Genomic DNA, 25379 nt, shown 5'->3' on the forward strand with positions numbered 1-25379 from the left:
TCCCGCCGGCGTCATCCTCCCCCCTCCCTGTCGCCGTTTGGGCCGCGACCGCCGAGCGCTGGCTCGCTCTCTTGACCGCCCAAGGTCGGTTTCCAAACCGACATTGCCGTCCTATAAAGCCCAGGCGCCCTATCTCCCTTCTCCTCTCGTTTTGTCCCATCATCTCCACTCCGTTGTCGCCGCCTCCCGTGCTCTGTTCGCCATCGCCGTTCGCCGTCGCGCGTGTCGGAGGAGCCGGCACGAGCGAGGACACGGAAGGGGACTCCGGGCGCACCCTCTCCTTCCTCTTCCCCGGCCCAAGGCCGGAGAGATCGCTCCCGTGCCGTCGGCCCATCGTCACTACGCCCTTCCCCGCACGGTAGTGCCTCCTTCCGTTCTCCCTTCTTGTTCCATCTCCCCCCCTTAGACTCGGGTAGTAGCACGAGTAGCCTCCCCGTAGCTAACTGGCGCCACCCTGACAGCTGCCGTCGCTTGCTGCGTGCTCGCCGCCGTCACCGCCCGAGCTCGGAAGCGCCTCTCGTCGCCGGCCTTCCTCGATGCAATTCCGCCCAATCCGACGCTAGCAACGGATTCCCGTAGCCGCGTAGATGCTCTCACCGCCGGGAATCGACCCCTCGTGACCTCGTCTCCGTTCCCCCCTTCTCCCGCCGCCGGTTGCCGCCGCCGCAATCCGCCGCCGTCGAGCATCCCCCGGCGAATCCGAGCCGTTGGCTCGTCTCCCCTCGTCCCGTGCAACATCCTAGTGAGCTCGCCTTCGCCTGTATTGCCATGGTTCACTCCGCCGCTTGCCGCTGTCGTCCGCCGTCCGTTCCGGCCGGCGTCGTCGTCTACCTCCCGCCGGTCCGCGTGGTAGCCACGTAGGCGCCACCTCGGCGCCACCTCGGCCGCGACCGGACCAACCGACCCGGCCAGCCGCCCCCTCCGTTTCCCTCCCCGTACGCGCGGTCCACCGCGAGCCGTGAGGCTGCGCGTGGGCCCGCTGCACCGCGTCCTCCGCGAGCTGCGCGCATGCGCCGTGCCTCCCTCCCCAAACCCTAGCACGCCCCGCGTGCACCTCGCTCACGGTGAGCCAAGTCGCTGACAAGCGGGTCCCACCCGGGACCACGCGGGATGGATCCAGCCCACCGGCTCTCTCTCTCCTCCTCGCCCGCGCGCGCGTCTTGGGCCGCCTTCTTGGGCCGGCCGGCCCATAAGGCTCGGCAGAGCCGCCCCTTTCTCTCGGGCCGCGCCCTAGCCACCCGAGGAAAGTCTAATTCCCCTCCCTCCTTCTTTTCTTTTCTTTTCTTTTTTCAAAAAGGATTTAAATAAATCCTTTTCCTTTAGACCAAAAATCCAACAATCTTAGAAATTCAATATCTTCCCAACCATAAGTCCGTTTGACTCCGTTCAACTTCCAAAATTCCTCAAAACTCGAGATCTATCTAATGGCACGCTTAGAGGTCAATAATAGGGCTTTATTTTCGCCGTTTGTTGAGTTGTCCCGTTTCGCGTGTAGTTTCGGAGCCCGAAGACCCGCAGTGCGAGGATTTCGAGGATCAAGCTCAAGATCTCGAGCAAGGCAAGCCACCTTTGAACATCTTGAGCCTATATTTGAACTTAATTATGTTGCTTGAAAAATATTATGCATAGGTAGGATTGCACTTAATCTGTTTGCACCGTCTGCAAGGCAGACCATGTGCCTACCTAACTTGTTGCATTTGATCCTTCAATTGTAATTGTTATACCATGTTCCCTTGTAACCACCTAGTTGCGCCTCGGTAATCGTGCACTCTGCACAAGTATCGACGGTCGCCTTCAAACTTAAAATCTGAGAAACATCTTGGGTAAAACTTGGGTTTTACAAAAGACTTGGAAAACCCGACACCTGGGTCGGTGCTTGCGAACCTAAATGAGTTTCCAAAATCGCGGACCGGGGAACGTACCGGGTGTACGGTTTCTCGCTCTTGCACTTAAGGACCGTTTCCTTGGAATTTCATCCGAACATAAGACAAGTACGACCACATGGGTGGAATGGGACGCCCCTGGCTGAGTAACTAGCTAATCGGGGGAGCCTTGATGCCAAGAGACATGTGGATTCGCCGGGGTGGTGTCGGGGAGGACCCTTGGGCTTCCTGGCACAGTATGGTCTGGGACCTAATCTGGTGTTGGTCTGGGACCCCTCTCGTTGGCATATGGTGAACCTGTGTCGGCTTTCGAAATGCCTTGTTATGAAAGCCTTAAGGTCTCTAGTCGTGGCCGTTCTGCACTGGCTGGATGATCCGGGTTAGTAATGTCGTGTGGGTAAAGTGTACCCCCTCTGTAGAGGTTATTAAACTGTTCGAACAGCCGTGCCCACGGTCATGGGCGGATGTGAGGTGATTCCTAGCGTAGTTTTGTTTGACTACTGCTTTGTGAAATTTGCTGTTGTGGCTTGGGATTGATGTTTGGAAAATCTGCGGCTGATGGGATCAGCCAGGCCCGGGTGGCCGTTGGAAAGCTGTTGGCCGGGTGCCAATCTTGATCAATTCAAAAGACTGATACATTGCACATACTCCGACCGGACGAGACGCACTGTCTCATCCGTGTCGTTTGAGAAGCACTCACTTAGTTGTTTCAGAAAAGAGTTCAAATAAAATCAATTGCAAAAACAACAGCCTTTCCTTGAAGCCTGCATTAAACACTTATTTCCCATGGCTTGCTGAGTACTCCCGTACTCACCCTTGCTCTATATAAATAATCCCCCCCCCAGTTGCTGAAGAAGATGAAGTGGATCCCGCTGACGAGGAGTTTTTCTAGGAGCAAGCCGGCTACGATGAGTTTTAGGGTTTCGGCCTAGTTCCCAAGTCGCGCCTGTGATGATTGGTCCAAGTCTTGGCTTCCGCTTCCCTTTTGTAATACAGTTGTGAGCTCGGGACCTGTCCGCAGCCCAACATGACTGTACTCCTACTCTATAATAAAGAGACCTCTGTTGCTGTGATATTCTGTCTTCCTGTGATACCAGCACTGTTTCCTGGGACTGGTATTGATTAGCAGGTTAATTTGGAGCGTCACGAGCTAGTTCCGCCCGGGACTAGTTCGGGGCGTGACAGGTACTTAAGTGATAAATCAAGCCACAACAGAAGAAAAAATATTTAGTTAATTTTTTTTAATAAAACGAATGGTCAAACATGATGTAAAAAGTCAATAGCGTTATGTACTTAAAAAACGGAGGTAGTATATTTCAAAGTATGAATCAGGTATTACTCTTTGAGATATTGAAGAACAAAATGTACTGTACTGCTATTTAGGATACATTTGGAGGTTGGAATTATCTGGCACAAGAATCTTCTCTAGCTAAGAATATTTTGCAGCCAGTCAAGGCTAGCTGCGTTAGGGAATAGTACAAGTACAAGAAATGGAGTAAAAATTGCCTAGAGTCTGAATCAGGTATTTAAGAACAAAATATACTATTTAAGATATATTTCGAAGTCTGAATCAGGTATCACTCTGAGATATTGAAGAACAAAACGTACTATTTAAGACATATTTCGAGGTAGGAACCATCTGGCACACGAATCTGCTCTAGCTAAGAATATTTTGCAGTCAGTCAAGGCTAGCTGGGTTAGGGAACAGCACAAGTACTATACAATTTCTGAAAATGATCACTGCAACAAACTTAGTACCATCTACACACATTAACACCGATTTGATATTGACCTTCAGGGATCGTACTAAACTTAAGAATTCAGCAATGGCAGACCTGTGACAATGTCAACCTCCTACTCATCATTCATCAGCGTCAGAGCGAAAGGTGCACCTAAAATCCTTTCTGTTCTTGGTTCACTCGGCAACAAACCGAAATGATGATCCAGCTATAAACAGACAAGAAGTAGGACGGATTCAGAGAATTCAGGGACGAACGGCATCTTATCCAACCAAAAGCATCTCGGTGTTCATCAGTTCATCGGCTCCGGAAGAGACAAGCAGAGACTATACCTAGGCTGGGGCTTGGAACATAACTGCATATTAATCATGTGCATAAATTAAAACAGTGGAGCTGATATAAAAACTGTCCACCATTGGTAGGAATCTTGTACTGCATTGTTTGAACGAATCTTAGTCTCTGGTTGGCTTGCTCAACTTGTTCTTTAGCGTCAGGGAATACGCATGGCTGGAGGCTGGAGAGCCGGCGCTGAGATTCCACACTGGCAATTGTGATATCAGTTTATCCAGAAGGCAACATGATTGTTTTTGCAGGCTTTTCCAAGTGTCTTAGTTCTTTTTAGTCACTCCCTTGTTCATCCCATCACAAGTAACTTTTATTAGTTTCAGGCAAATTAATGCTAGAAGCCCGGCGAAAAAAAAATAATGCTAGAAGATATAATACTCCATGTGTTTTTAAATGTATTATGCTATTGACTTTTGAACATGACGTTTGATCATTCATCTTATTCAAAAAATATAAATATAAAAAAATATTAATCATATTTAGAGTGTCTTTAATAATAAAATAATGATAATTTTAGTTTAAAACACAAAAAAAATGATACTTACATACACCCTTCATAAAAAAACAATTTATAAGGTAAATCTTTGGTTTATTTTCTAGAATGAAATGAGTAGCTTTTTTTTATAAAACAAATAGTCAAATGAAATATCCAAAAATCAACAATGTCATAAATTTAAAAGCAGAGGTAATACCTCTCAATAACTCTTAAAATTGGTGGGAGAACTTTTTTTTCACTAAAAAAAACTTCTCTTTTTCTAGAAGAGAAAAATATGTGGTCACCTGACAGTAATCCGGCCAGGCAGGACAGACTACAGAGTAGTGCAGAGGCAATTGGGGCCTACTCATCGAAATCCCTATCCTTGAACATCAAATTAACTTCTCTGGTTAGTCACAATCAAACACACAAACGGCGATCACATTCCAATTTCTCCGTACGATCGCCGATTAATCTGCACTCCAAACTCCAAACCCATTTACATGTACAGTTGGCGCAAAGCAGAGAGCACTGAACAGACAACGATGTACAGCACTCTCTGCGCAAGTAGCAGTAGCACACCCGGAAATTCGATCAGTGCTGCACTTCACGTTGCAGAGTTGCAGTTTTGATCTTGCGACGCATTGGCGTCGGAAGCAGGCGCCATGGTGGAATCGCAGCTGGGTCTCGCCGAAGAAGAAGAAGAAGAAGGCACCGGGCAGTCGCTCGTGGACCTCCGCTTCCGCCTCGTCTTCCTCGCCGCCGGCGGGCGTGGTATGTCAGGAGGCGGCGCCGCTTCTTGCTGCTGCAGGCTGGTTTTCTCTGACGGCGTGGCGAAGGACGACGAGTCTCGAGGCTGGTCGAAATCTGTCCCAACAGTGGAAGCAGATCAGCATGTGAGTGCCAAGAAGACATTAGGATCGACATGGCCGATTGCTGATGCTGTCCAAGAACTGCATTGTTGCAGCAGTGTTTAACTGAATATGTTGAGTGATCATGCAAAATTTCAGTCGTTCCGTGGCCATTAGCATGCTTGTTTGTTGTCTGTCAGACAGCAGTTTGTGACAATGGGAATCTAATCTACCGTGTTTGTGCCTTGGGAAGGATCTATTTATGCATGAGTGGACAATGGACATCATGTTCTTATCAAATCCGAATCCTGTCCTGCCATATGAGTTCAACAAGAAAATTTCTGCTAGTTTATTAGCTAGACCACGTCTCGAGCTCACTCCGTATTGCAGTATTAAACTATGCATGATACAGTGTATTGTTCTTGGTTAAACATTGTTTTCTCTGAACTTCCTCACACTTACTTAACTCGTAATAAATTTCGATTCTCGTGATTCTAACCATCAATCACATAATGATTGAAGAGGATTACCAGAGGCTTACATGTTTTTATCATTCATCAAGTTTTCTTTCAAAAGGTTCAGTAATCATGTGTACACACAATCCATTGCCTGGCAAAAGATGCTGCTGGTAGTTAGGAAATCAGAAGTGTGGATTTGTTTTATCGGAGTGTTCCCTGCAACTCCGGATCCCAGATCAAGAACATGCAGACGTGCCCATGATTCTAGGATTAAACTAGAGTAACTTGCCAAGTTTGCATGCTTATCCATACATGCCACTCATAAGACAGACCAAAGCCTTTCCCAAAGAAGCCACAATCATATGAAGCAATCGCACCAACACAGAAAATCTTCCACTCTGAAGAACAAGTAATTCTTGCCATACCTTGAGAAGCCCAAGAGGTCCCTGCAGATGGTGCAAAGTTGCCCAAAGACAGAAGTTCAGACGATGCCCTGATGTCATTCATCTAAAGAACAGATGAGAGAAATCAGACAATTTGAAACAAGAAGATGATTGTATCATTTCACTGAAATTCAGGTACATTTACCCAGCTTGGAGAAGCATTCCCTGTCAGGCCATCCCAACCGATGTGCGCGACATGCTTCACGTCTGTCGGACTACCAATCTGCATCTCATGCTCCTTCACTACTGCAAAAACCATTCAGAGAATGCAAGAAAGAAGATCGTCAGTAGAAAATGAGAGATGTCAGCAAGCAAGAAAGGAGATTAGATGCAGAGGAGCATGAAAAGCCCAAAACATTGTACTATTGTACTTACCAAAGATCTGAGAGATGACCTTGAGTCCCTTGAAGATCCCTTTCATCTTGTACGCCATTGGGATGTTCCTTACAAACACGCTCTTCAGAAACAATAAGAACACAAAAAAGAAATCTTACAAGCAAAGGCAAGCAATATGCAGAAGTTTCGAAGGCTTTTTCATCCCTGACAAAGATGTGTTAACCAGATATTGTGATTATGTGCAGAATGAAATATCCCTGACAAAGATGTATCATTCTGACAAGGATGATATAGCTAGAGGGTAGTTGATGATGTTGATGCCCCTCCTCAGTTGTTTCTATTGAAAGCTTCTTGCACCACACATCCTTCTCTGAAGATGGTGCAATGCTAAATTCGCAATCCCGGCGGATGATGTCAATACTCTGGCCGATTGGTGGCTTGCAACAAGACGTTGTTTTCGGACGAGCTACATGTCGGATTTCGCCAGTGCATTCATGCTAATTTGCTGGTTGATTTGGAAGGAACGTAATGCAAGAATATTTCAGCATGTGTCCAAGTTACCGGAGCAACTAGCGGAGGATATAAGAGAGGAAATTGCTGTATTTTTTTTAGAGAAGGGTTTTTTTTTTACCCGACCTCTACAACCAATTGTATATATACTGCCATTGAAATAAGGAACCTAGCTCCACAAACAACCCAATCTGAAATTCGCTCATATAGAGATTTGAACTCAGGATTTTGGGGTACTACTCAAGTCACTGCAACCACTATGCTATATGCAGGTCACTGCAATTACTGTATGGAGAGTGGCTGGGATCTTTTCCCAATTTGGCGAGTGATCACGGTGGATAGGTCTCGAGGATTTGCCCCGGCTATTTTCTTTTCTTTCTCTTTCGTTCTTACCTAGACCGGGGATCTTTCCCGGACTGGCACGACATCGTAGTATTGTCGTTTGTAACAATTTACTGTTTTTCTCCCTCAAATCTTAATGAAAGTGGTCGGCCGATGTAGCGCCCGTTCCGTCGTGGCGCCTAGCGGGAAAACTAGCTCTTAAAAATCCTAATTGCGAAATCTGTTTCTTTGCTTGTTGTCTAGTGTCCGTGCCATCTCTGATCTCAAATCCCCGATCTATCGTCGAGTTCAATCCCGAATCCAAATCCTTCCCAAATCAAATCCCTCCGCAAAAGTCTATTTTGCCTCCCTCGGATTCGATGGGCCGAATCCCTCTCGGCCCATCTCCCCCTTCCTCCCCGGCTCTCTCTCTCTCTCTCTCCCTCTCCCCCGCTCTGCCCGCACGCTGCGCACGCGTGCATGTGAGCCGCGCCGAGCCGAGCGCCCCCGCCCAAATCGCCGCGCCACCCGTTGCTTCCCGCGCGCGAGTGCGCCGTGATGGCCGACCGCCTGCTCGCCGCCGCCGTCAGCGCCTGCCGCGCCTGCCCCACGTCTGCAGCCGAGTCGCCGCTCCACTCCAAGCCGGTCCGCCGTCATCACCGTCGTCATCGATTCGGCCCCGCCACTCCCCGCGCGTGCCTCCAAGGGACGGAGGCAGAGCCCTCCGCCCCCTCTGCCGCGTCGCCCTCTCTCCCTCCTCCTTTTCCCAAAATGGCAAGGGGGCAAGCCCCCTTTTCCCCCTTCTTTTTCCCTTTCCCCGACCACCGCCGGCGTCACCACCTCTGCGCCGCTTGACCGCTCGCGCCACCCGCCCCATCTCCTTGACCGCCCCAAGATCGGTTTCCAAACCGACATGGCCGTCCTATAAACCCAAGCGCCTCCCTTCCTTTTTCCCCCCAAATCTTCCCCGTTTTCGCCCGCGCCATTGCCGTCCCTCCGACTCTCTCGCCGACCGCCGCCGTCGCGTGTACCGGAGGAGCCGGTGCGCGCTAGGACGCGGAAGGGGACTCCGGGCGCTCGTGTTCTTCCTCTTCCCCGGCCCGAGGCCGGAGAGATCACTCCCATGCCGTCGGATTCTCGTCACTGCGCCCTTCCCCGCACGGTAGTGCCTCCCCCCGTTCTCCCTCCTCGATCCATCCCTTCCCCTTAGTTTTCAGTAGTAGCATGTGTAGCCTCCCCGTAGCTAGCCGGCGCCGCCCCGACTGCTGCCGTCGCTCGCCGCCGTCGCCGCCCGAGCTCGGAAGCGCCTCTCGTCGCCGGCCTCCATCGATGCAATTCCGCCCAATCCGACGCTAGCAACGGATTTCCGTAGCCGCGAAGATGCTCTCACCGCTAGGAATCGACCCCTCGTGACCTCGTCGCCGTTTCCCCCTTCTCCCGCCGCCGGTTGTCGCCGCCGCAATCCGCCGCCGTCGAGCATCCCACGGCAAATCCGAGCCGTTGGCTCGTCTCCCCTCGTCCCGTGCAACCTCCCGGTGTGCTCGCTTTCACCTCTATCGCCGTGGTTCGCTCCGCCGATCGCCACCGCCGTCCGCCGTCCGTTCCGGCTGCCATCATCGTCTACCTCCTGCCGGTCCGCGTGGCAGCCACGTAGGCGCCACGTCGGCGCCACCTCGGCCGCGACCGGACAGACCGACCCGGCCAGCCGCCCCCTCCGTTTCCCTCCCCGTGCGCGCGGTCCACCGCGAGCCGTGAGGCTGCGCGTGGGCCCGCCGCACCGCGTCCTCCGCGAACCGCGCGCATGCGCCGCGCCTCCCTCCCCAAACCCTAGCACGCCCCGCGTGCACCTCACTCACGGTGAGCCGAGTCGCTGACAAGCGGGTCCCACCCGGGACCACGCGGGATGGACCCGGACCACCGGCTCTTTCTCTCCCCTCCCCGCCCGCGCGCGCCTTGGGCCGGCCGGCCCATTAAGCTCGGCCGAGCCGTCCCTTTCTCTCAGGCCACGCCCTAGCCGCCTGAGGGAAGTCTAATTTCCCTCCCTCCTTCTTTTCTTTTCTTTTCTTTTTCAAAAAAAGGGTTTAAATAAATCCTTTTCCTTTAGACCAAAAATCCAATAATCTTAGAAATTCAATATCTTCCCAACCGTAAGTCCGTTTGACTCCGTTCAACTTCCAAAATTCCTCAAATCTTGAGATCTATCTAATGGCACGCTTAGAGGTCAATAATAGGGCTTTATTTTCTCCGTTTGTTGAGTTGTCCCGTTTCGCATGTAGTTTCGGAGCCCGAAGACCCGCAGTGCGAGGATTTCGAGGATCAATGTCAAGATCTCGAGCAAGGCAAGTCACCTTTGATCATCTTGCACCTATAATTTAAATCTAAGTATTCCCTTTTCGCAAATATTGCATAAATAGGATTATCACGAGTAATTCGGCCGCGGCTTGCGAGATAGCCCGCCGGCCCCCAAACCTAATTGCTGCAATTACCCTCCTGGAATTATTGAACACTTAAACCCCCTTTGTCGACCGTTGTGCTTCGATGCACGGGCCTTTAGGCACGCGCGTCGGAACACCTCTCCTCAAATTTAAAATATCCAACGATGGGTAAAACTTGGGTTTTACAAAAGACTTGGAAAACCCGACACCTGGGTCGGTGCTTGCGAACCTAAATGAATTTCCAAAATCGCGGACCGGGGAACGTACCGGGAGTACGGTTTCCCGCTCTTGCACTTAAGGACCGTTTCCTTGGAATTTCATCCGAAATTTGCTGTTGTGAAATGGGTTTGATGTTTGGAAAATCTGCGGCTGATGGGATCAGCCAGGCCCGGGTGGCCGTTTGAAAGCTGTTGGCCGGGTGCTGTAGCGCCCGTTCCTTCGTGGCGCCTAGCGGGAAAACTAGCTCTTAAAAATCCTAATTTCGAAATCCGTTTCTTTGCTTGTTGTCTAGTGTCCGTGCCATCTTAGATCTCAAATCCCCGATCCTATCGTCGAGTTCAATCCCGAATCCAAATCCTTCCCAAATCAAATCCCTCTGCAAAAGTCTAATTCGCCTCCCTAGGGTTCGATGGGCCGAATCCCTCTCGGCCCATCTCCCCCTCCCTCCCCATCTCTCTCTCTCTCTCCCCCTCTCCCCCGCTCTGCCCGAGCGCTGCACGCGCGTGCGCGCGAGCCGCACCGAGCCGAGCACCCCGCCCTCGCTGCTGCCTCCCGCCGACGCCGCCCAAATCGCCGCGCCACCCGTTGCTTCCCGCGCGCGCGCGCCGTGGTGGCCGACCGCCTGGTCACCGCCGCCGTCAGTCTCTGCCGCGCCTGCCCGCGCCTGCCACCCGTGTCGCCGCTCCGCTCCAAGCCGGCCCACCGTCATCGCCGTCGTCACAACCCGGCCCCGCCACTCCCCGCGCGTGCCTCCAAGGGACGGAGGCAGAGCCCTCCGCCCTCTCTGCCGCGTCGCCCTCTCTCCCTCCTCCTTTTCCCCAAAGTGGCAAGGGGGCAAGCCCCCTTTCCTCTCCTCCTTTTCCCCTTTTCTCTCCCCGCCGGCGTCATCCTCCCCTACCTCTGCGCCGCCTGACCGCTCGCGCCACCCGTCTTATCTCCTCGACCGCCCCAAGGTCGGTTTCCAAACCGACATGGCCGTCCTATAAACCCAAGTGCCTCCCTTCCTTTTTCCCCTCCCAAATCTTCCCCGTTTTCGCCCGCGCCATTGCCGTCCCTCTCGCCGACCGCCGCCGTCGCGTGTGTCGGAGGAGCCGGCACGAGCGAGGACGCGGAAGGGGACTCCGGGCGCGCCCTCTTCTTCCTCTTCCCCGGCCTGAGGCCAGAGAGACCACTCCCGTGCCGTCGGCCTCCCGTCACAGCGCCCCACCCCGTCGCGGTATTGTCGCCCTCCGTTCTCCCTCCTCGTTCCATCTTCCCCCCCCCCTTAGTTTTCGGTAGTAGCATGCGTAGCCTCCTCGTAGCTAGCCGGCGCCGCCCTGACTGCTGCCGTCGCTCGCCGTGTGCTCGCCGCCGTCGCCGCCCGAGCTCGGAAGCGTCTCTCGTCGCCGGCCTTCCTCGATGCAATTCCGCCCAATCCGACGCTAGCAACGGATTCCCGTAGCCGCGTAGATGCTCTCACCGCCGGGAATCGACCCCTCATGACCTTGTCGCCGTTTCCCCCTTCTCCCGCCGCCGGTTGCCGCCGCCGCAATCCGCCGCAGTCGAGCATTCCCCGGCGAATCCGAGCCGTTGGCTCGTCTCCCCTCGTCCCGTTCAACCTCCCGGAGTGCTCGCTTTCGCCTGTATCGCCGTGGTTCGCTCCGCCGCTCACCGCTGTCGTCCGCCGTCCGTTTCAGCCGGTGTCATCGTCTACCTCCCGCCGGTCCGCGTGGCAGCCACGTAGGCGCCACATCGGCGCCACCTCGGCCGCAACCGGGCCGACCGACCAGGCCAGCCGCCCCCCCTCCGTTTCCCTCCCTGTGCGCGTGGTCCACCGCGAGCCGTGAGGCTGCGCGTGGGCCCGCCGCACCGCGTCCTCCGCGAACCGCGCGCATGCGCCGCGCCTCCCTCCCAAAACCCTAGCACGCCCCGCGTGCACCTCGCTCACGGTGAGCCGAGTCGCTGACAAGCGGGTCCCACCCGGGACCACGCGGGATGGACCCGGCCCACCGGCGCTCTCTCTCTCCTCCCCGCCCGCGCGCGCGCCTTGGGCCGCCCTCTTGGGCCGGCCGGCCCATTAAGCTCGACCGAGCCGCCCCTTTCTCTCGGGCCGCGCTCTAGCCGCCCGAGGGAAGTCTAATTTCCCTCCCTCTTTCTTTTCTTTTCTTTTCTTTTTCAAAAAGGGTTTAAATAAATCCTTTTCCTTTAGACCAAAAATCCAATAATCTTAGAAATTCAATATCTTCCCAACCGTAAGTCCGTTTGACTCCGTTCAACTTCCAAAATTCCTCAAGTCTCGAGATCTATCTAATGGCACGCTTAGAGGTCAATAATAGGGCTTTATTTTCGCCATTTGTTGAGTTGTCCCGTTTCGCGTGTAGTTTCGGAGCCCGAAGACCCGCAGTGCGAGGATTTCGCGGATCAAGCTCAAGATCTCGAGCAAGGCAAGCCACCTTTGAACATCTTGAGCATACATTTGACTTTAATTATGTTGCTTGAAAAATATTTATGCATTGATAGGATCGCACTTAATCTGCGTGTCCCGTCTGCAAGGCAGACTAGCGGACCTACCTAATTTGTTGCATTTGACCTTTCCATTGTAATTGTTTTACCATGTTCCCTTGTACCCACCTAGTTGCGCCTCGGTAATCGTGCACTCTGCACGAGTATCGACGGTCGCCTTCAAACTTAAAATCTGAGAAACATCTTGGGTAAAACTTGGGTTTTACAAAAGACTTGGAAAACCCGACACTTGGGTCGGTGCTTGTGAACTAAATGAATTTCCAAAATCGCGGACCGGGGAACGTACCAGGAGTACGGTTTCCCGCTCTTACACTTAAGGACCGCTTCCTTGGAATTTCATCCGAACATAAGACAAGTACGACCACATGGGTGGAATGGGACACCCCTGGCTGAGTAATTAGCTAATCGGGGGAGCCTTGATGCCAAGAGACATGTGGATTCGCCGGGGTGGTGTCGGGGAGGACCCCTGGGCTTCCTGGCACAGTATGGTCTGGGACCTAATCTGGTGTTGGTCTGGGACCCCTCTCGTTGGCATATGGTGAACCTGTGTCGGCTTTCGAAATGCCTTGTCATGAAAGCCTTAAGGTCTCTAGTCGTGGCCGTTCTGCACGGGCTGGATGATCCGGGTTAGTAATGTCGTGTGGGTAAAGTGTACCCCCTCTGCAGAGGTTATTAAACTGTTCGAACAGCCGTGCCCACGGTCATGGGCAGATGTGAGGTGATTCCTAGCGTAGTTTTGTTTGACTACTGCCTTGTGAAATTTGCTGTTGTGAAATGGGTTTGATGTTTGGAAAATCTGCGGCTGATGGGATCAGCCAGGCCCGGGTGGCCGTTTGAAAGCTGTTGGCCGGGTGCAAATCTTGGTCAACTCAAAAGACTGATACATTGCACAAACTCCAACCGGACGAGACGCACTGTCTCATCCGTGTCGTTTGAGAAGCACTCACTTAGTTGTTTCAGGAAAGAGTTCAAATAAAATCAATTGCAAAAATAACAGCCTTTCCTTGAAGCCTGCATTAAACACTTATTTCCCATGGCTTGCTGAGTACTCCCGTACTCACCCTTGCTCTATATAAATAATCCCCCCCAGTTGCTGAAGAAGGCGAAGCGGATCCCGCCGACGAGGAGTTCTTCCAGGAGCAAGCCGGCTACGACGAGTTTTAGGGTTTCGGTCTAGTTCCCAAGTCGCGCCTGTGATGTGTGGTCCAAGTCTTGGCTTCCGTTTCTCTTTTGTAATGCAGTTGTGAGCTCTGGATCTGTCCGCAGCCCAACATGACTGTACTCCTACTCTATAATAAAGAGACCTCTGTTGCTGTGATATTCTGTCTTCCTGTGATACCAGCACTGTTTCCTGGGACTGGTATCGATTAACAGGTTAATTTGGAGCGTCATGAGCTAGTTCCTCTCGGGACTAGTTCGGGGCGTGACAGGTGCCAATCTTGTTGAATTCAAAAGACTGATACATTGCACATACTCCGATCGGACGAGACGCACTGTCTCATCCGTGTCGTTTGAGAAGCACTCACTTAGTTGTTTCAGAAAAGAGTTCAAATAAAATCAATTGCAAAAACAACAGCCTTTCCTTGAAGCTTGCATTAAACACTTATTTCCCATGGCTTGCTGAGTACTCCCGTACTCACCCTTGCTCTATATAAATAATCCCCCCCACCCCAGTTGCTGAAGAAGATGAAGCGGATCCCGCTGATGAGGAGTTCTTCCAGGAGCAAGCCGGCTACGATGAGTTTTAGGGTTTCGGCCTAGTTCCTAAGTCGCGCCTGTGACGTGTGGTCCAAGTCTTGGCTTTTGCTTCCCTTTTGTATTGCAGTTGTGAGCTCGGGATCTGTCCGCAGCCCAACATGACTGTACTCCTACTCTATAATAAAGAGACCTCTGTTGCTGTGATATTCTGTCTTCCTGTGATACCAGCACTGTTTTCTGGGACTGGTATCAATTAATAGGTTAATTTGGAGCGTCACGGGCTAGTTCCTCTCGGGACTAATTCGGGGCATGACAGCCGACCCGGCAAAAAAGAAGGCTGTATTTTTGTCTGGACTTCCAAATATTTCAGCTGGAATCACATAAAGAGGTAAGAGGTTACTATATACTCCCTCCGTCCCACAAAAAACAAACCTAAGACTGAATGTGATATATCCTAGTCCGTCCTGATTCATTGTACTAGGATATGTCACATCCAATCCAAGAATTTTTTTTAGACAGAGGGAGTATGTTGTACTACTACAGCAGTGACCATGAATGTCAACTAAATTGTTATGATTTTTTTAAAAAAAAATTTGACAAGATAGATTCATGTGCAATTAATATATCATTTCACAAAATGCAAGTTCAAATTTGACTTATGCGGGTTGTAACAAAATTTGTTATTTTTTTTACAACCTTTACAAGTTGAATTTGAAATTGCATTAATTCATGTCTAATATAAATTTGTTAATAGACTCTACCTTTTTACAAGTCTAATATAAATTCTATGTATTAATTCATGTCTTTAGAGACTATAACAAAGATGACAGAAAGAACTGTACCAATGAACCAATTGGCCGATACTAATATAGTGGGATAGATGCAGATTCGATGGTTAATGTATACATTGGCTGGAGGTCCTTCCGCACCTCCGCGTGTGCAATAGGATGACGACGCTTTTGTGCGGCGAGAGAGCAGCACCTGCCCTAAAGAGGGATGGGGAAAAGAGGGAAGAGTGTGAGAGAGATGAGGAAGAAGAGTTGGTCGATGACATGTGGGGCTCATGTAGGACCCATTAACCACGTCAGGCAAAACCATGCGATATATTGCCCTGAGACCTCAAGTACACCGGTTTTGCAAGTTAAGAAACGTGTTACACCTGATATTGCGGTTGAATGATGTAATTCAAACTTAGCGTAAAGCCGAGGGAACTAAGAAACGTGTTACACCTGATATTGCTTCTTTTTTTTTAAATCGCTTCCTATTTTTTTCTCCACACACACGCATGATTTGTTTTACGATATTTAACAAATTCAATCTTTCGCCTTCAAATATGAGTTGAGAGTTTTGAATTTCAGTTGAAAGTTTCTTAAATTTAACTTAAATGTTTTGAATTTTGAGACAGAAGTTTTCAAATTTAAGTCGAATGTGAAAATTTTTAATTCTGAGTTAAAAGTTTTCAAACATGTGTTAAGTTTTCAAATTTTGACTTGATTTTTTAAAATTTTGAGTTGAAAGTTTCAAATCTTCAGTTGAAAGTTTTCAAGTCTGAATTGAAAGTTTTTAAATCCGAGTTGAAAGTTTTCTAAATTGAAAGTTTTTAAATTCGAGTTGAAAAGTTTTTAAATCTTGACTTGAAATTTTTTAATCTTAGTTAAAAATTTCAAAAAATCTTAAGTTGAAAGTTTTAAATGTTGAGTCCCCCTACACGGTGCGGTAATCAGCAGCGGAAAAAAAAAAGCAAAAAGAAGCGCCACATCTGCGCGGGACCCTCCATTGGCGGCGTCTGCGCCCGCGGCGGATATGCGCGAAGGCCCGTTTTGAAACTCGACAACAGGGTGCAGGGTGCCCGATCGAGTCGGTTTCCAACGCGATGCGCGATCGAGTCGGTTTTTATCCCGAGTTGCTGCGGGAGCTGTTGCTAGGCGCCCAGCGCTCTCCGATCGTCATGCACTTCTATTTATTCGTGGCACCTAGTGCTAGCTAGATAGTGATCTTGCTTCGTCTAATCTTTAGTACGTACTCCTACATATAGTAGTTGTGGATGGATATGTCGCGGCCGGTGGTAATGTACAAAAGAAGACGTGCGATAATGCCACGGCGAGCGAAACGAGGGAGGAGGCAGCACTGCTCCTCCTCCTTGTCGTTGTGGTGTGACCTCCCCGACGACCTGCTCCGCGACGTCCTGCAGAGGCTCCCCGCCCTGGGAGACCGCCTCCGCTTCGCCGCCGTGTGCCGAGCATGGCGAGCCGCCGAGCGTTCGCACTACCCGCGCCCCGCCGTCCCGTGGCTCGTGGCCCCTGGCCACTGCGTCAGCCTCCACGACGCCGCCATCCACCGCGTCTGCAGCCTCCACGGCGGCGCCACCGACGTCGTCTGCCGGGGCTCGTTCGACAACTGGCTGGCGATGGTGCCCACGTCGTCGCCTCCTCCCTACCAGCCCTTCCTCCTCAACCCTTTCACCATGGCGACCGTGAAGCTGCCGATGTGGACCAACCCAGAGACCATCACCAAGGTCGTCATGTCCGCATCCCCCGCCGCCGCCGACGGCGACGGCGGCGGCGGCATCACGGTGGCTGCGATCGCCCGCGCCGACCCGAGGTTCGTGGCGCGGCTAGGCAAGATCTTCGTCCGCCACCTCCCGGGGAGGAAGAAGAAGAAACATCATCCCGATGATGATGATAATGCTTGGTCGGACATTAGCAGGGTGTTCTACGTCCAAGACATCGTGTTCTTGGAAGGGAAGCTGTACGCCGTCACCGAAGCGGAGGAGATCTTCGCCTTCGACGACGCGGACATCGAGCACTACTCGCACTTGCCCAGCGACCAGTGGCGGTGGACGCATGTCGACAAGCAGGTGACGGCGTTTGGCCGCACCGAGTTCTACCTGGTTGCCTGCCACACGATGGGGAAGGTTCTAGTAGTTTCCAGAGACTTCGGCAGAGCCCGCGTCCCCGACACCGGTGGCGGCCGCGCCGCGGCGCGCTACCACACATCTAGATTCAAGGTGTACGTGGTCGAGGAGCACGACCAGCTCGAGACGTGGGGATCCTGGCGAAAGAAGACGCGGCTGACGAGAATCCCCAGGCTGCGTGGCCACGCGCTCTTCATCGGCGACGCTTCTTGCCAAGCGTTCGATGTCACGTCGTCCGGCGCCGGCGGCAAGATCGCCGAGAATCAGATTTGGTACGTCGACGACGAGAGGAACATGGTGGTCACCGTCGCCGCCGGTGATGGTCCGGTGATCAGCTCCTCCTGGGCATTGCGGTCGGTGCAATCGTACGACATGCGGACCAGCTGCTTCCGTAGATACCAGCAAAAACCCCATAAGCCGTCGTCGCCGTGGGAGTGCGTCATGCTGCAGCGCTACCTGGGCGTCGAAGCCATGGTGCCACCGCCGGTGACGGAGTTCGGAGCCACGCTGCTGCTATGGGAGGTCATCAACGGCATGGGAGCAACCAAAGAGCCAACCTACTACAACAGCGCTAGCCGCCGCCGCCGTCGTACGACGTCGACGACGACCACGGAGGCCGATGATGATGGCGCCGCCGACTACCATGCCGTAACCGTGAGTGTCAACGTTCTCAACCGCGATTGCTTGCGTTTCACGCAGGTCGGGGCGTCGGTGCAGGAGGCGAAGCAGATGGCGGCATGGGAGGCCGTCACGTTCCTACGGAGCCGATTCCGGAGCGTGCTCGACGACAGCCCGTGGAGCTCAATACCACATTATCATAGCCACGCAAGTGAGATAGAGTACGACGAAGATTTTGACGACGACTTCGACTACGCTGATCTCTGAAATTATTGACTTGTTTGTATCACCAACAAATTTGTTCAGAGCGATATTTTCAGTATTTAATTTTTTTTTGTCACCAGTAAAAATCATCTGTGTCACAAGTTGCAAAGTGCAGAGCATCACAAGGAAAAGTACGTATTCAGAGAACAGTAAGCAAACAAGATATACTTAAAATCATCCATTGACACCAATACGGAAAAGAAGTATGAGGCTTAACATGATCAACCTGACGACTGCAAGCCATTACGGCAGACACGACACACTGCTAAACTGAACCAGAACCTATACTAATCAAAACTGATAATTAAGAACCTATACTAAAACCCAAGTGATATACGATCTCTCTGGACTTAGAATCCGTGGACCTTGATGTTGTCCTTGCGGACCATGCCGGCCTTGGCGAGGAAGTCGGAGACGCTGTTGCGGTGGTCGCCCTGCAGCTGGATGATCTTGCCGAGCTCCTTGTCCTCCACCACGTTGCCGTTGCAGCAGAGCTCCCGCTTGAGGTCGCGGAGCACCTTGGCGTAGTTGTACTCGCCGCCGATCCCCTGCACGGTGGTCAGCGTCTTCCGCCCATTGCGCTGCTGCACGCGGACGTGCACGTAGTCGCCACCGGCGCCGCGGCCGGCGGCGGCGTCCTCCCCCTGCGCGTCCGCGAACGCGTCGAACGTCCCCGCCGGCAGGCCGAACTCCTCCGGCGCCCCGGACATCAACTTGCTGCTGCTGTTCCCGCCGCCCTCCGCCGCCTGATCCTCCTCGCCGCGGCGGGGGACAAGGTACTTGTTCTTGGACGCCGCGCGGCCCTTGACGTACTTGCCCTTCTTGCTCGCCGGCTGCGGCGGCGGCGGCGCTGGGACGACGGCGACGGCGACGGCCTCCTCCTCCTCGTCGGACGACGAGGCGGCGGCCCACAGCGCGGACAACTGCGGCGGCGGCGGCGACACCTTGGTGACCTTGTTGCTGCTCGCCAACTTCGACGACGGCGACACGGCGGCAGCGGCGGGTTTCTTGGCTCTGGGGATCGTTGCGCTCGAGATCGCCGGAGGATTCGTGTTCTTCGCGTTCGTTTTTTGCATTGCACGAATCAGGGGGCGCCTCCTCGCGTGTATTTATGAGGGGACGCGAAAGGTTCAAGCCGAGGAGTCCAAGTCGTACGTGGAGTCCACGTCGGATAAGTTGTTAGACGTGGCGTGATCTCGGCCGTCCGACGGCGCATCTACGGTCCCCACTACCCAGATCGCGAGTAGAATCCTCCTCGTACGCCGCTGCCAAACTTGGCTCTCACGGTTTCTATCCGGGTACGTCGGCGACACGGAACTGACGGAAGTACCAAAATTGCACGCGCAGAAGGAAGATTGGTAGCCAAGGAAATCATGTCGGTTGCAAATTCTGCTAATGTTTCCTTTCAGGTTACGGCCACATACGGTAAAAAGTGTTCACATGGTACTCCATACGTTTCAGGTTACGAGATATTTTAACTTTAGTAAAAGTCAAACTATTTTAAATTAGACTAATTTTATAGAAAAATATAATAATATTTTTAATCCAAGAAAAATATATTATGAAAATTTATTCAATTACTATGCTGTTGTTATAAATATTATTATTTTTTTCTATAAATTTGGTTAAACTTAAAACACTTTGACTTTGACCAAAATCAAAAACATCTTGGGCTTATTCAATTTGATGCTATTTTCAACCTTACCAAATTTTGGTAAAGTTACCAAAAAAGTGGCTACATTTAGTTTGCTGCTAAATTTTGGTAACTATATAAAAAATCCTGCCAAAATTTTGGCATCCAAATTTTGGTAAAGTTTTTTTTGGCATCAAAGTGAACAGTTCCCTTATAACTTGAAACGGAAGAAGTATAAATTGAGTGACACGTTTTGCAGAGAAAATTTAATAACAGGTTAGACGCATCAAATACCAACCAAGTAATCTTTAATTTCCAGAATGATGCATTCATAGAGAGACAAGATTACTTGAACTGAAAAAACATCAGCAACATATGGGGTCAAGTACTCGAGGTAATGTTCAACTTCAAATACAAAGAACAAAAACTTCACCATCCATTCATTTATCTCCAGAAAAAAAAAATCAGCCAACGTGGCTGTAATTATTGGCACAGCAAAAGGAGCCCCAGGTAAAAATCTGTACACAGATTACAGCTTCAAGGAGGGATTTTGACTAGGGCTTACAATACAGCAAGTGATATTACATTCCTCTGTGATGTTCCACACCATATGTTGCAGCTTGCAACAAGGCGTCTCTACATGGCTAACTTATAACAGAACTGCCTATAAGGATGTCTAGGTAATGTGAGAAAGTTTACACAAAACAGCAGAAACCAATGATGTTACAGTAGTCAAGCAGAGGAGAAGAAGACCAAACAGCAGGCTCATAAAGCCCTTCCACCCGTATTCTTGGCAAATGATGGAGGATGAACAAATGAAAGGGCAGCAAAGTAATCGCTCTGAATACTTAACAATGCTGATAGTCGATAAATTACCATGCACGAAGTTGTCCACAGAAACAATTTTCCCTTGTTATCATCTGAGGGCTCTCACTCAGATCAATGGGTATAAATAATTGTGTTAGTTCTGACCTCCTGAATTCTGATAACATGCAGTCTTCAAAGAACTAATGTCTTGGGCAAAATCACAACATTTGCAACCTTGGAGTTTCACTGCATTGGTCTTTTGATGTCTGATCTGTACAATTCCTGTATAACATCATGGTGCTGATCTAATTTGGCAATCAACTCCTTAGATCCCCTGGCCTCATTTAATTGGCGGTGCTAGGCCTTGCGCCTTCATCATGCAATGGTATTTTGGGGGTGCTCTTGCGCCCACTTGCATACAAAGCTCAATGACCGCAGGTGCATGACCGTAATAGTCTCTCCCAGCGTCGACCAGAACCGGTGGATCATGAGGTCGCTGGTGCCAAACAATCTTTGGAGGAACTAGGTCATCCACATCGGCCTTCTTCCACTTGTGTTTACCACGCCAGCCCTCGAACTTGAATACCCCACACATTCTGGCCTTGTGCCCTGACAGCCCAACATGCACTTCAGAGCAACGCTCACACACTTTGGATGGGTAAACCAATAGGAGTTTTGTCACACCTAATCTAAGCCTTTCCCATGCTTCTATTGTCCTCTGACCTATGAATCTAAGCTCTTCTGGCAAAAAAGCAGCAGGTTTTTCATCATTTTCTCTGACTATTGCAGATGACGTGCCACTCCTATGCCAAACTTCATCAGGTATATCTGCACCTGCCTGATGGCAGAGCTCGAGTACCGCTGGGACACGAGGGAAATCAAACCTCTGGTCATGTTTTATCTCATCCTGGAACGTGTTTTCCAGGTGGAAGGATTCAACAGGGATAAGGATGTCATTCAAGCATCCTGGACCCCATTTATGCGGCTGGTTCTTGATCATACGCTTGAAACCATGACAGGATTGCATCTCATGCCCTACAGCTCCAATATGAACTTCGGGACAAAACCTTCAGTGAGAATAGAAACACAAGGTGTTAGAAAGATTCAATAATATTTTAGGACAGGAATCAAGAAAATGATATCAAACATGCACATCAGAGAGAGCTGCTCTTAACTTGGCATGGCAAGAAAAGCAATCATGGCTATATGCAATCAAGGTACACAATAACAACGGTAATCTATAGAAGACTGGTAATCTTGTAATGTTGCCCCATTTCTGGATGTTCTGGAACATTTTTAGTGCATGCCTAAATTGAAGTTGATCTACTACAAATAAAACACTTGTTTAGCCATACTATCTTCCCCAAGTGTTAAGACAAACAGACAAATACATAAAAATTCCACATTTCTCGCCCTTACTTGCATGAATGTATGGGAACAACTTGAAGCAGCGTCGAGACACCTTTGGTGACAATCTCTCTAGCCTTGACTACCTCCTCCGCTACTGGAATCATGCGCTTGATTGGATACTCCTTTGCCCGGTTCTTTATCCTCTTGAGGATCATAGGCCGAAGCTGCTTCCAGTCCACCCTCGAAGAGTACAGCCTCTGATTCATAACCGAGCCACACAGCTCCGAGCAAATGTAGCCCCCGACTCTCCGCCGCATCAACGCCATTGCCACACACACGCACACACAGCAGAGCACGCCTGCAAGTTCAAATCTTGCATTAGCGCAAGAAACGAACCCCACCCAACCCCATATCGACAGAGGATGTGAAGAACAGGTAAATCACGCAGAAGAACCCATCTCTGATAGCAGCTATCGATTAGAACAACGAATCCATATTGGGTCCGTGGGAAATACTTACTGCACAGGAAGGGGGGCGATCTGACGAGGCCCCGCCACCGGCCTCGACCCGAGGCCGAGGCCGACGAAGCGCCGGCGAGTACGGCGCCGCGGCGGCCTCTGCCCGTGCCCTCTGCGCGTGGGAGGGAGAGGCCGCGGTGGTGGGGGCGCGCGCGCGCGCAGCTGGTGCGGCGGCGCGGGGGGCAGCCGCCGAGCCGGCGGCGACGGAGGAGCAGGGCGGCGTGGACGCGAACTTCCGATCGGTTGGTCAGAGTGCGCGAGTTGGGCTTAGCCAATTAGGTCTCAACAATCTATTGGGCCGTAAAATTCATGGGCCCTGGTTTGTCTAGGCCCAATATCCCGTTCATTTCAGCCCACAAATATTTCCCCAGAGGATTATTAAGGCCCACACGCAGCTTATAGCAGATCAAGTACGATGTTTTCTGATCGTTGGATCGGAAACGTACGGTCGTGATCAGGCATGCCGACTTCGTCAAAGAGAGGCGGCATGACCTGACGCGGAGTTGGTTCCGGGCACCGTCTGGATGGTCGTACCGGGACCGGACACGTGTCGCGCCTCCAACTACATGGACACGTGTGGTGCTGCCATTGGGCCGTACGCGTGGCGGTGACCGCACCGGATGCTGCCTCGCACCGCCTTGCCCACGCTTTATATAGAGAGGTTTTCTCTCCATTAATCGCATAGCGAGTCGAATCGACCGAAGGGGAGGGGAAGCGAAGCTTTGCGTTCTCTAATCGCCTCGTCAAGGTAACTAATCAATCACCTCGTCCTAATCCTCGAATCTCTCGTGGTGCCCGTCTAATCTCGCGATTTTGATGCTCGTGGTGGAAAGCGTAGGAGGATCCCGTGCGAGTTAGTCTCAATCTCTCAGGGTTTCGTGCGATTTTAGGGTGATCCACCTCTTAATCGAGTTACGGTTTCGTGCGATTTTAGGGTAATCCTCTTAATCTCTCAAATTGATTTTGGGTTTCGTGAGAATCGAGGTAGGGATCTGTGTTATTTATATCGATCTAATAGATGGATTGGTTTTGAGATTGTTCTGTCAGATGGGGATTGTTTCGATATATTACCCTAATGATGTGTCAGATGGGGATTGTTTCGATATATTACCCTAATGATGGATAGTAAGAGTAGTTCACAGTTATGTTTTGATCCTGCCACATAGTTTGAGTTTTGTGATCAGATTTAGTTTTACTTATTTGTGCTTAGTTCGGATGGGATTGTTCTGATATTGTTCCAATAGATGAATAGCTCGTTAGGTTAAAATCTTCAGGTTGAGTTAGGCAACACATAGTTTTTTTCCTCTGGATTTGGATTGGAATTGTGTTCTTAGTTTTTTTCCCCTGGATTTGGATTGGAATTGTGTTCTTAGTTTTTTTCCCCTGGATTTGGATTGGAATTGTGTGGAGCTGGGTTAGAGAATTACATCTGTATCGTGTACACCTACTTGAACTGTAGAGCTTGGGTTCTAAGGTCAATTTAATCTGTATTGTATCTGGCTCTTTGCCTAGTTGAACTGTAGTGCTGATGTTGTACTGTGTTTTTTACCCGTTTTATTTGCTTTACTCGTGCAAATCAAATCTGTCAGATGCTAGAACTAGGTGGCTTTATTCTGTGTTCTTACATAGATCTGTCGTGTCCTGTAGTTACTTATGTCAGTTTTGTTATTATCTGAAGATATTTTTGGTTGTTGCTTGTTGATGTGGTGTGAGCTGTGAGCAGAGCTCTTATGATTAATGATGCTGTCCAATTGTAGTGTAGTATGATGTGATTGATATGTTCATCTATTATGAGCTGACAGTACCGATATCGTAGGATCTGATGCCAACTTATTCTCCAGCTGCTTTTTTTTTACCTATGTTAATTCCAATCCTTTCTTGCCTCTTCCAGATGCAGATATTCGTTAAGACCCTCACTGGCAAGACCATCACCTTGGAGGTTGAGTCCTCCGATACGATTGACAATGTGAAGGCTAAGATTCAGGACAAGGAGGGCATCCCTCCAGACCAGCAACGCCTTATCTTCGCTGGCAAGCAGCTTGAGGATGGGCGTACTCTCGCGGATTATAACATCCAGAAGGAGTCCACCTTGCACCTTGTCCTCCGCCTTCGTGGAGGCATGCAAATATTCGTGAAGACCCTCACCGGCAAGACCATTACCCTGGAGGTCGAGTCCTCCGACACGATCGATAATGTGAAGGCCAAGATCCAGGACAAGGAGGGAATCCCACCAGACCAGCAGCGTCTCATCTTTGCTGGGAAGCAGCTCGAGGATGGCCGCACCCTTGCAGACTACAACATCCAAAAGGAATCCACCCTGCACCTTGTCCTGCGCCTCCGGGGCGGTATGCAGATCTTTGTGAAGACCCTTACTGGCAAGACGATCACCTTGGAGGTTGAGTCCTCTGACACGATCGACAATGTGAAGGCCAAGATCCAGGACAAGGAGGGTATTCCACCAGACCAGCAGCGCCTCATCTTCGCTGGCAAGCAGCTTGAGGATGGTCGCACCCTTGCAGATTACAACATCCAGAAGGAGTCCACCCTGCACCTTGTCCTGCGCCTTCGTGGAGGTATGCAGATCTTCGTGAAGACCCTCACTGGCAAGACCATCACTCTGGAGGTTGAGTCCTCTGACACCATCGACAACGTGAAGGCCAAGATCCAGGATAAGGAGGGCATCCCTCCAGACCAGCAGCGCCTCATCTTCGCCGGCAAGCAGCTCGAGGATGGCCGCACCCTTGCCGACTATAACATCCAGAAGGAGTCCACCCTGCACCTTGTCCTGCGCCTCCGTGGTGGTCTCTGAGCGTGTGCTGTGGTGCAGCATTGGACTTCATTATACCTATGCCGCTCGTCTGTCATATCATCGTGTCATGGTTGTGTTGTGTTCTGGTTTAGAGTCCCTAAGTTGTGTTGATACTATTATCCATACTAGTACAATTTGCTTCACTGTGCATCGGTACCAATCGATGATATTATCATTCTACTTCTGTTAATGTTTCTGAGATGTTTGATCCGAGATGAGATTCTGTTTGTGCCTTGCTCACATGGTCGTAA

At 50.8% G+C, this 25379-nt stretch overlaps 4 protein-coding genes across 5 annotated transcripts; 1 reads left to right on the plus strand and 3 right to left on the minus strand.

Annotated features, from left to right (window-relative positions):
• Window positions 1-4798: 4798 nt before the first annotated feature.
• LOC127770053 (CRIB domain-containing protein RIC10-like) lies at window positions 4799-6778 on the minus strand. The gene is made up of 4 exons (XM_052295718.1): window positions 6570-6778; window positions 6340-6440; window positions 6177-6258; window positions 4799-5309 (listed from the first exon to the last, which is right to left on the minus strand). The coding sequence occupies exons 1-4, from the start codon at window positions 6625-6627 to the stop codon at window positions 5050-5052; spliced, it is 501 nt and encodes a 166-aa protein (XP_052151678.1). The 5' UTR covers window positions 6628-6778; the 3' UTR covers window positions 4799-5049.
• An 11357-nt stretch (window positions 6779-18135) lies between these two features.
• Window positions 18136-18852, minus strand: LOC127771561 (protein translation factor SUI1 homolog 2-like). The gene has a single exon (XM_052297485.1). It carries the CDS (start codon window positions 18719-18721, stop codon window positions 18362-18364), a length of 360 nt encoding a protein of 119 aa, XP_052153445.1. The 5' UTR covers window positions 18722-18852; the 3' UTR covers window positions 18136-18361.
• Window positions 18853-20101: 1249 nt separating this feature from the next.
• LOC127769539 (APO protein 4, mitochondrial) lies at window positions 20102-22543 on the minus strand. Its single transcript, XM_052295135.1, has 3 exons — window positions 22321-22543; window positions 21871-22159; window positions 20102-21518 (listed from the first exon to the last, which is right to left on the minus strand). Exons 2-3 carry the CDS (start codon window positions 22125-22127, stop codon window positions 20792-20794), a joined length of 984 nt encoding a protein of 327 aa, XP_052151095.1. The 5' UTR covers window positions 22128-22159; window positions 22321-22543; the 3' UTR covers window positions 20102-20791.
• Window positions 22544-22970: 427 nt separating this feature from the next.
• On the plus strand, window positions 22971-25338 carry LOC127769793 (polyubiquitin). Of its 2 annotated transcripts, none has more exons than XM_052295428.1 (2): window positions 22971-23067; window positions 24211-25338. In XM_052295428.1, the coding sequence occupies exon 2, from the start codon at window positions 24211-24213 to the stop codon at window positions 25126-25128; it is 918 nt and encodes a 305-aa protein (XP_052151388.1). In that variant the 5' UTR covers window positions 22971-23067; the 3' UTR covers window positions 25129-25338. The 2 variants fall into 2 exon arrangements, with proteins under 2 accessions (XP_052151388.1, XP_052151389.1); XM_052295429.1 differs by lacking the exon at window positions 22971-23067 and adding an exon at window positions 23141-23254.
• Window positions 25339-25379: the final 41 nt, after the last annotated feature.

Source organism: Oryza glaberrima, chromosome 4 (assembly GCF_000147395.1).
Source record: "Oryza glaberrima chromosome 4, OglaRS2, whole genome shotgun sequence".
Lineage (NCBI taxonomy): Eukaryota > Viridiplantae > Streptophyta > Magnoliopsida > Poales > Poaceae > Oryza > Oryza glaberrima.

Bases quoted from the DNA above. Each gene is read 5' to 3' on its own strand.
- LOC127770053 (XM_052295718.1), bottom strand. From the start codon at position 6,627: ATGGCGTACAAGATGAAAGGGATCTTCAAGGGACTCAAGGTCATCTCT. The intron at 6,441-6,569 runs GTAAGTACAATA...TGGTTTTTGCAG, and splicing joins GGTCATCTCTCAGATCTTTG to TAGTGAAGGAGCATGAGATG. The intron at 5,310-6,176 runs GTATGGCAAGAA...CTGTTGGGACAG, and splicing joins GACCTCTTGGGCTTCTCAAG to ATTTCGACCAGCCTCGAGAC.
- LOC127771561 (XM_052297485.1), bottom strand. From the start codon at position 18,721: ATGTCCGGGGCGCCGGAGGAGTTCGGCCTGCCGGCGGGGACGTTCGAC.
- LOC127769793 (XM_052295428.1), top strand. From the start codon at position 24,211: ATGCAGATATTCGTTAAGACCCTCACTGGCAAGACCATCACCTTGGAG.
- LOC127769539 (XM_052295135.1), bottom strand. From the start codon at position 22,127: ATGGCGTTGATGCGGCGGAGAGTCGGGGGCTACATTTGCTCGGAGCTG. The intron at 21,519-21,870 runs GTAAGGGCGAGA...TTCTCACTGAAG, and splicing joins GTTCCCATACATTCATGCAA to GTTTTGTCCCGAAGTTCATA.